Source organism: Arachis hypogaea, chromosome 14, assembly GCF_003086295.3.
Source record: "Arachis hypogaea cultivar Tifrunner chromosome 14, arahy.Tifrunner.gnm2.J5K5, whole genome shotgun sequence".
NCBI lineage: Eukaryota > Viridiplantae > Streptophyta > Magnoliopsida > Fabales > Fabaceae > Arachis > Arachis hypogaea.
The window spans coordinates 125,297,642-125,307,536 of record NC_092049.1 but is presented as its reverse complement, the minus strand read 5'-3'; the positions used below and the strand labels follow the sequence as shown (position 1 = coordinate 125,307,536).

The window sequence follows — 9,895 nt, the reverse complement described above, 5'->3', positions numbered from 1 at the left end:
TATTTTGCGATTAGTTAATCGATCGGTTGACATTCGATCTTGTCTGCTTATCCCTGTTGTTTTCTGCCAACCAACCAAATTTATTGGCCCAAATTCAGTTAGTGGATTTTGTGTTGGAAGGTGAAGGTCATCGCTAGCTTCTTATAGTTTTTATTTTAGTTTGGTGTGGAAAATATTAGATAGAGTCACTAATATAACGATGACCACGAATGTTATGTTGATGGTGTCTACGATGAAATTACCAACGTACCTCACCTCACCATATGTATCATGTGTCCATGAATTTCCTTAGCTTAATTAATTAATACACTCACTCATATATATCATGGTGCCGTCATCCCAATTACATAAGCTGCTTACCGAAGAAGAGATACACCATTATACATTGGGGATTCATTAGCATTTCATATTTCAGTATCATATATAATACTTTTCACATAAAAGAATAAACATTTTTTATTGGAAAAAAGAGCTCAGATGCACCTGATTTCACCGAGTAGTAGATGAAGCGTGATTGACCAACAACCACAAGTGTGCAGCGTTATCATCACTGCTCTTGTGAATGCACCAGCCGGGAATCGAACCCGGGTCTGTACCGTGGCAGGGTACTATTCTACCACTAGACCACTGGTGCCACATGTTTCTTCTATTCACATATATATTTGATGGCTAACCTTAATAAAAATGAAAAAGGATAATTTTAGTTAAAACGGCTTCATTTCATTTGTCAATCATTTCAGATAGAGGAAGCATAGTTATCATAATAGAACCGGACCGGTCGGTTCGATCGAAAAATCGGTGAATCGATAATCTGATTGGTTCGGTTAGCGTATTGGACTGGATTTGTATTTGAATTGGTCAACAGTGGTTAAATTCGTTGAAAATTGGCCGGTTCGCACTCAGACTGCATTAAATCCGCGCGGGTCCATGGTGCACCTGCATGCTGCTGAACCATCGTAGGAGCATTCTGTTCACAACTCCAAAAATGCAGCGAGAAAGATTCAAACTTGGATGGGTAAGGATATAGCGCCTCCTCTTACCACTGTGCCACCTTGATTCTTACTAATTTATGTGACAAAAATTAAATATATAATAAACTTTGAATGAATTTTTATTTATTTATTTTTATTCTTTTAAATATAGATTGATGAAGGATTACCATGTCTTTATAACACGCAGCGAAAGAAAAGAAAGTAATCCTTAAAGATCTATTTTGTGCTTAAACTTTATTCCAATAATAAATGTATAGTAGATCAGATCCAAATACCTAAGTACGCTAGTAAAAATCTTTTTCTCCTTCGATGGTACGAAGGCGCTATGCGTATCCACATCGAGACCAACCTTTGCTGTCAACTCCTTGACTAATGGACATCTGATCTAAATTGAGAAACCTCTTACAACTCTTTGCACGCCATAAAATTCTTCTCCAAGAATCAGGCTCACATACGTTTATGTGTGTAGAGGTAAAGGAATAAAATACTTTATTCTCGTTTCATTCTTATTTTTCCTCTACTCTTGGTGTACATATATATAGTATGAGATTTGTTATTGATTTTAAATTTGAATCTCAATTCAAATTTAAATTATATCTTGAAATTCTAAATCTGAAACTTTTAAATTTATGAATCATATCATAACTCAATTTAAAAACAGAATCAGTTAGGATCTCATCCAAATTTAGAAATAGAATAACTAATTATTCTCAAATCTCATTTAATATTCTCAATTATCATACTATTATTATATTCTTGGTGCTAGCAAAGAATATAATAATATTCCATTTGAATTAATATAATTATTTATTTGATCAAATCAAAATAATAATTAAATAATTCTATAGTAAAGATTAGAACACTCGTTAGTGTGTGACCCCATAGGTTCAATACTAAGCGAGTAGTAAATTAGTCATACTAGATTTACTAATCAAGGTTGGCGTCTAGCAACACTCCTCAACGACCCGATAGTATGAAGTAATATATTTTTACTAAGAACTTTAGAAGAACAAAGTATAATTCCTTTCATCTTTCCAACTCTTGGTTAACTCTTAGAGTATAGTTTAATTGTCAAACTCTAACTTGTTACCATTATTATAATGAACTGTGAATGACCTAAGAAACTCATTTCTTTATTCATTCAATCTCCTTGGCCAAGGTTTTATTCATCTCAGTCATTATAATCATAGAGCTCAAACTCTTTACTGAGAGTTGACGGATTCCTTATTGACTAATCATTAATTCTACAAGTATTTAAATTATACCCAATATCCATTCAACTAGCACCTTAGGGTATTAGATGTCTGGAATCAAAGTATAATAAATACATTGTTAATTACTATGACAGTCGCAGGTCAAAGGAAACTCTATTACTATGTTCATCTTGAGAATATCCTATTGACAAATATACGGTAATTATAACCATTAGAAATTCTCAAAGTGAGTCAGTTCAATGGTCATATCTCTATATGCACCATCTATATATATAATTTAATAAATGAGATCTATTAATCTTCATCAAATGAAAACCATTATATATATATTGATCTTTCCGAATTATTAATGTCCTTTTTAATAATCCTATGACCAAGAATAATTTAGATTAAATTATAAAATATTTATCTCTCAATATTTTGATCACTATCACAATGATAAATCTCTAAATTTAATCAAGGATCTTATTATATTAACATTTTAATATAATAACAATAACAAATTATTTGACACATGATTGATTGGATTGTGGTCATACTCCTTATTCCCAACAATTGACATAGATACTAAAACAAGTAATAACACATAATATACAAACATATTGATATTGATTGTGTTCTCTTTTATTTTCTCTTGTTCATTTAAATTGAGAAAGTATTTTGTACTAGTGACTAATTTATTATCTGTTTTTATACCATAAATTATATCTAAGAATTGATATTTGATTGTCATTAATATATTTTTTGAAAACATGTATTTAACTTTTAATTTTAATTTTATTTTTATAATTTTATATTTTTATTTAATTATGACCGGGTCAACCGGATAAATTAGTGACCTATCGGTTGAACCAATGACTCAGTGACCCAGTCGTATGACCGGGTTAATTACCGGTTCGGTTCTGATAACTATGAGAGGAAGTATATATTTGAAGAGAATCCAATTATTTGGACACCGGATTCGATGGTCCCAGAACCGTTTGGACCATTAAGGGTGTGTTTGTGAAATTGGAGAGGATAAAAGTAGTTTCAATGCTTTGAACGCTGTTCTTTGATGTTTGGCAACTTTTCTTCTGAACGCCAACGTGATTCTGCATCCCAAAAGCTCGTTCACTAGAAGTAAGAAATTATAGCTTCTGCGTTTATTCAACGTACGTTTTTTTTGGTGACTTTACTCAACGTACGTTTAGGTTTGTTGCTAGTTATTATTGGTTTTTCCATAATTTTTTTTAAATAAATACTGAGAATATTAAAACAATTATTATAATTTTTGTGCACTGTTTAGTGTTTACTATTTTAATTTTTTATAATATGTATTATTGTTCCAATTAGAAATGATAAATTAAATAAAAAATTAATTATAAATAATAATAAAAATATAACTTGTAAAAAATTAGAACCTAAAATAATAATAAAAATAAAATTATTAAGAGTACTTAGAAAGAGTACTAAAATATGTTATTTTAAATATTTTTTAATTTAATAAATAAATATTAATTTTTACTATAAAAAATATTTAAAAAGTTGTCAATTTTTATGTTATTTTTAATTTCATAAATAAATATTAATTTTTATTATAATAAAAAAATTATAATATACTAAAATAGAGTACTATAAAAAAATACTATATAAAAAATACTAAAAATATAAAAAAAGATTAAATATACTTAAAAAAATAATATTATAATTTAATATTATATTTTTTTAGTAATTAATTAATTATTTATCTAGAAGTAATTTTAACTAATATTATCCAAACAATATTTATTTTATTAAAATCAATTTTAGTAAAAATTACCAAACATAAATCATGTTAACACAAACTCACTTCTACCCAAAATTAATTTTACAAAATCACTTCTATTCAAACTCCAGTTTGCCCAACGTAAATCCAAACACGCAGTCCAACATGTTTTTTAAGTTTTTCAATAACTGTTAAATAGTCCATTTTTAATTTTAATTACAAATTAACCCCATATATTTTATTTAATCATAAAAATTATTTTTTATTTTATAAATTATTATTTTATTATTCATCTATCTGTTTATTAATAATAAAAAATTAAAACAATAACAAATTAGATCTTTTATTAATCGTAATAAATATTTTGCAATTTTAATCGATTATAATTTTATCATTGATCCGTTACATACCTATTGGATTGGAAAAATCGTGTTTGTTAGAAATTCAATTGCACAAATCAATCGATTCAATCAATTGGAATTGATACACAATTGATTGAATTTTGCAAGGCATGTGGAATTTTTCTTATTCAATAGATTGGTCATATTACCCAATCGATTTAAGTCTTCAAAGCAACATAGATCTTCACAATTCAATCGATTGGTTGTGTTACTCAATCGATTAAATTGTGCAATGCGTTATATGTTAAGCCTCTCTAATTTTTTCTGCTCGTGATTATAAATTATTATTTATTATTTATCTATCTTATCTTTAAAATTCTATCTTCAATTTTTAAGTTTTTATTTTGATTTAGATACTCTAATCTTATCTTTTCTTTAATATTAAGATTATAAATTGGTGAATAATCTATCAACAATTACTCAATCCTACCATTAGAATCGTTTATCAATTTTTTCATTGTTTATCAATTTTTTCATTGTTTTTGTTTATTATTTATCCATCTCTTTAATATCCAATATTTGTTCATCATTAATTGATAATTACGGTTGGCAAAAGAGATCCAATCGATTTTTTTACGGTAGTGTTTAGAAAACAATCCATTGTTTTGATTACAAAATCAAGATTAGTCTTTAATTTTGTAATTCTTTGTTTTGATTCTTTATTCATGCAATTGATTGTATAATGAAAAAATATTTTTTTTATCTTTTAGTAATGGATTTTTTTCTGAAATAAAATAAAAAAATTATTATTTTTCAAAACCCAATTTTTCAACTTTAATTTTTCAAATACAAATTTTTTTATGTAGAACAAGCAAACTTCACTTCAAATTCTAAAAAAATAGCTAACTCAAATTATTAATCTTTAGAATAGACAATGGCAACCATTATAGGAGTACACAAGAGTACACATGAATAAGTCTTATTTTTATTGGAAAAATAATGTTTTTTTATTTATAATGAAAAAAATTCTTGTGAAATACGGTTTATTCCCTTGTATCTATGTATTTCTCAAGTTGCTTTGAATAAAGAAACCCCACATGCCGTGATCTAATTTATTATTGTTTTAATTTTTTATTTTTTATTTTTTATTTTATTTTTACCAAAGATAAGAGACTCGAACCCGCAACCTCTTAATTGAGTATGAGGAGACTATGCCATTTGAGCTATTACTCATTGGCTGTTTTAGTTTTTTATTATTAATAAACATGATAGATGAATGATAAAATAATAATTTATAAAATAAAAAATAAATTTTATAATTAAATAAGAACTATTTAGTAGTTATTAAAAAATTTAAAAAATATGTTTTGTTATGAGACCATTTAATAGTCCAAACGTTCTAGGACCATCAAATCCAGCGCCATTTCTTTATTACTTAGAAGTGTTTGTTATCCATTTGAATGTTTAGTATAGAAGTTATATTATACCTTTCTTCTTTTGTGCCTCTATATCCATGAACGGGATGAAAAAGGTTACAAATATAATTATGTAATTAAATAATATTAAATTATATCAAAATAAGAAAAAGTAAAAAAAATCAAAACTCTGATTCTAATCATTTTTAGAAGAGAATATGTGACTAATATAATGCCAGCTAGCATAATCTTTAAATTTGAAAAGAAATATATGTAAAATTTTATAAGAAATTAAAATAAAAAATGTAATTAGATAGAAAATCACTAGTTAAGCCTTGCTCTTTGTCACTCCAATCCTCAATAGCGCAATATAAGCCACAATTCTATAACCTATAAGCATTATAACTAGAGCCAATGCAGCCATGGCTTGCTCTTTCATATCAAGCACCATTTGTGTCCTTATCATAGGAAATTCTGCAACTGAACACTCACCATTATTGTTAGAGCATGGGTATGTCTCACTAGATTTATACTGAGATCCTATCAATAGCAGGTATGTGTAGTAACTTGGGGAAATATACTTCAACCATGCTATAAATTTTGGTAAATGTTGAACAAAGTATCCAGCTGAAAGCATGAAAATTAGCATGATTATTGCAGCCAATGTGGTCACAGATTTCATATCCATCACAATGGCGCCGATGGCAAGGCCGACCCCTTGTGCGACTAACACGTGGAGTAAGACGGTAGATAGCGTGCACAAGAAGTTAACTGCATTCACTTTCAGACCTGTCATCCAATAGGTTATGATGAGGTATGCAGTTGGAAGGACAAGCTCAATTGGAAGATCCGCCACCGACTTTGCCATTAAGTATGAGGAGAGTCTGTACATAGCAGAGGATCTTTCTTTCTCCAACATTGGTCTTTCTTGGGGAAAGGTGAATATTGCTCGGTAGAGAGGGAAGGCGAACCAGAAGTTAATCATGTTGTATAAAAGTCCAAGCTGCAAGTTTATTTAGAAGAGTTGAATTATATTTCTAACATTTTCCAATTGCAAGTCTAATTAAGCAACACATCATCTTGCAATTTGGAGTGCTAATCAAATTATCATTACTACAAATTGGTGTGTAGCTTGAAAAATTTTAAAACACTGATAAAATTATTAGTATTATTACCTGATCCTGCAAGTGGGAAATATCAGACTTGTACCAAACTAGCCCCGTAATAATGGCAGCCGCAATAACTTCAAAAATTAGAATGCAAGAGAATGATTGATGTCTTCTCTCTTTGACATCTCTTCTTAGCAGCAGAAAGAATTGCTGCCACCAGCTGGTAGGCCAACTCCCAAAGCTTTTTTCATCTTCAAATCTACCTTCATTTTTATCAAAGTCACACTTTTCATGAAACATTGGTTCTATTGTGTCACTAAAGTGTTCCTTGTAGGAAGAAATCAGTTTCTTCTTGTTTAAGGTATGGTCCTCATTCGGTTGACCGGTGTAAATACCTGCAAATATTTGCTCCTCTTATAATGAAAGTCTCAAGCTTATCAATGGGTTAACAAAAGATAAAAAGTGAAATCCAGAAAGTTCTTTTTAACCCCAAAATATACTTGTTGACTATGATGATCATAATTTGTGGCAAAACATACTAGTCAAGTTTAAAATGCTGTTTATAGAAATAATCAAAATTAACAAAAGATCATGTAGCATACCGTTTGCAAGATCAAGTAGGAAGTCAGAAGGATTCATGTCCATAGAAGGAGCATAGTCAATGCTTGAGAAGTATTTAACAGCTTCTGAACCCATTCCAAAATACATAAGGTTCCCTTCTGATAAGAGTAAGACCTTGTGAAACAAGTAGTATATCCTACTAGAAGGTTGGTGTATTGTCATCACAATAGTTTTCTCTCCATCACTTGCTAGCTCAGACAAAGTTGATACAATTTTTTGCGCCGTCGTCGAATCTAAGCCAGAGGTTGGTTCATCCAAAAGCAACAAGCTTGGATTTATTAACATTTCTTGCCCAATACTAACCCTTTTCCTCTCCCCCCCAGAAATCCCTCTCAAACATGGCCCTCCAATCATGCTATCTTTGCACTCAGTTAAGCCTAGTTGATCTATCACAATTTTTGCTTGCATTATTTTTTCTTCTTTGGTGAACCTACTACTTGGCAATCTAAGAAGCGCGGTGAAGATTAGAGTCTCAGTGACAGTGAGATGAGGATACAGAACATCATCTTGAGTAACAAAGCCGGTAAGACGCTTCATTGCATTCGAGAAAGTTTTGCCATTGTAAGTTATGTTTCCGGAGAGTTTTCCTCCAAGTCTGCCTCCTAATGCTGTTAGGAGAGTTGTTTTGCCGCTCCCGGATGGGCCTAACATGGCTAGAATTTCACCTGGTTGAACAATGCCTGAAACACCTTTCAGTATTGTTTTTCCTTCCACCTTTGTGTTCTCTATGAATCTCTCTTTCTCTGGCTTAGTTTTATAAACAACATCATAGAACTACAATAACAATAAAACAAAATTCAGCATCACTCCATTTAATCCGTCCATAGTTTCCATCACTACTCTCTCGTTTTCTTGTCCTTTGATGAGTATAGATATGCATAATTCACACAATCAGGAAATTAAGCAGATATAATGCATATTCCTTAACCATCTTGTAAAGTGTAACTCTTTGATTTGTATAGTTTACAAGTTGTTAGGCTACTAGATAAATCATCAAAATTAAACACACCAAAAAGAGAAAAGAATATATAAAAGAAAGCATACAGTATTCACTTATTTTAATAACATTCACTTATTTTGTTCCATTTTATCAGAATATTCTACATAAATAACAGAAGCAGAAAAAATTTTATATACTACAACATTCACTTATTTTACATAATTAAAAATTGCTGAACAACCAAAGGAAAAGAGAAAAACTGCAAACTAAAAAATTTCATCATTTCACCATAAAAAGGAGATGGTGATGATGATATTTGGTAGGAATTTGTGGAGACATAGAACATGCATGAAAGAGAAAACTGATGATTTTCCAGAAGAGAAACAGAGAAAAATAAAAGCAGGGTGGAAAGAAAGTTGGTTTCAGGGATTAAAAAAACAGGATTAATTAATAAAATATTATGTTTAATTTGACTTAATCACAATACCTTGAGAAGTACAGGGAGATTTGCATGGTGAGTAGCTTCAGTCTCTATATCTAACTGGAGATCCATGCTCTTAGCAACCCTCAGAGTCATTGACTTAACATTGAATTTCCCCACATATAAGAATCATGCACTGTGATTAAAAAAAAAAAGAACCAAGAGATAAAATGAAGAATGGGTTTTGTGTGTATTAATTAGCTGTGTCTGGAATGATACAATGTACCTATTTGTGCTAAACAAATTATAAAGTAATTAAAGTAATAAATTATAAACGGACCCAGATGCCATAACAAGCAAATTACCTGTAATACTAATACTAGCCAAAAGCAGCACATATTTATTTTATTTAATATTTATTAATTATTATTTAAATTAATAAATATTAAATAAAATAAATTTAAATTTTTTTATCTTTTTAGTATTATCAATTTTTAAATCATATTTAATATATATTTTAAAATTATTTAAATATTTTATTTTTATTTATTAATATTTGAATAAGTAATAATTAATAATATTATAATTTAGCGTAGTAATGTACTTTAAAATAATAAAAAATATTTCATAAACTAAGTTAAGTTAGTTTAGTGGTTAGCTCATTAATTTATTTAAATGAATGTCGGATAAATTTTGTCTTATACATGTAACAATTTATTGGTCAACAGTAAAATCTTAAATAGAATTTAAATTCACAACAGATTAATTTTAACTTGTCAGATTGTATATAGTATTAAATTCATGTTATTTTACATATGCTTTCAATAAATTGATCAACTGCTCAAATTATTACACTTTTAACAATATTTTAATATATATATGGGTGACAGATTTTTTGTGACTATAACATGGTAAATGGTCCCATTATGCTATCATTTTCATGCATTACACTACTTTAATTCTCATTTCAAAATTAATTACTGATTTTTAAATTTTATTATTTTTCCTTAGTAAAGCGTGAAAATATAAAAAGAAGAATGAACATAGTTAATAAACTATGTTAATAAAAAATATAAACTTTTTAAAAAATAATAATAA

The 9,895-nt window shown here is 28.8% G+C and overlaps 1 protein-coding gene and 2 non-coding genes across 3 annotated transcripts; all 3 read right to left on the bottom strand.

Moving 5' to 3' along the window:
- Nucleotides 1-469: 469 nt before the first annotated feature.
- Nucleotides 470-556, bottom strand: LOC112746381 (small nucleolar RNA snoR114). The gene has a single exon (XR_003174270.1). It is a non-coding gene; the product is annotated as a small nucleolar RNA snoR114 (small nucleolar RNA).
- A 7-nt stretch (nt 557-563) lies between these two features.
- On the bottom strand, nt 564-634 carry TRNAG-GCC (transfer RNA glycine (anticodon GCC)). The gene has a single exon. It is a non-coding gene; the product is annotated as a tRNA-Gly (tRNA).
- Nucleotides 635-5,962: 5,328 nt separating this feature from the next.
- LOC112744004 (ABC transporter G family member 9) lies at nt 5,963-9,148 on the bottom strand. The gene is made up of 4 exons (XM_025793462.3): nt 8,864-9,148; nt 7,418-8,210; nt 6,882-7,210; nt 5,963-6,709 (listed from the first exon to the last, which is right to left on the bottom strand). The coding sequence occupies exons 1-4, from the start codon at nt 8,951-8,953 to the stop codon at nt 6,035-6,037; spliced, it is 1,887 nt and encodes a 628-aa protein (XP_025649247.1). The 5' UTR covers nt 8,954-9,148; the 3' UTR covers nt 5,963-6,034.
- Between the last annotated feature and the right edge of the window lie 747 nt (nt 9,149-9,895).

Excerpts from the sequence above, each read along its gene's own strand:
- LOC112744004 (XM_025793462.3), bottom strand. The coding sequence starts at position 8,953 with ATGACTCTGAGGGTTGCTAAGAGCATGGATCTCCAGTTAGATATAGAG. Across the intron at positions 8,211-8,863 it reads ATCTCCCTGTACTTCTCAAG|TTCTATGATGTTGTTTATAA; the intron begins GTATTGTGATTA and ends TTGTTATTGTAG. Across the intron at positions 6,710-6,881 it reads TTTCCCACTTGCAGGATCAG|CTTGGACTTTTATACAACAT; the intron begins GTAATAATACTA and ends ATAAACTTGCAG.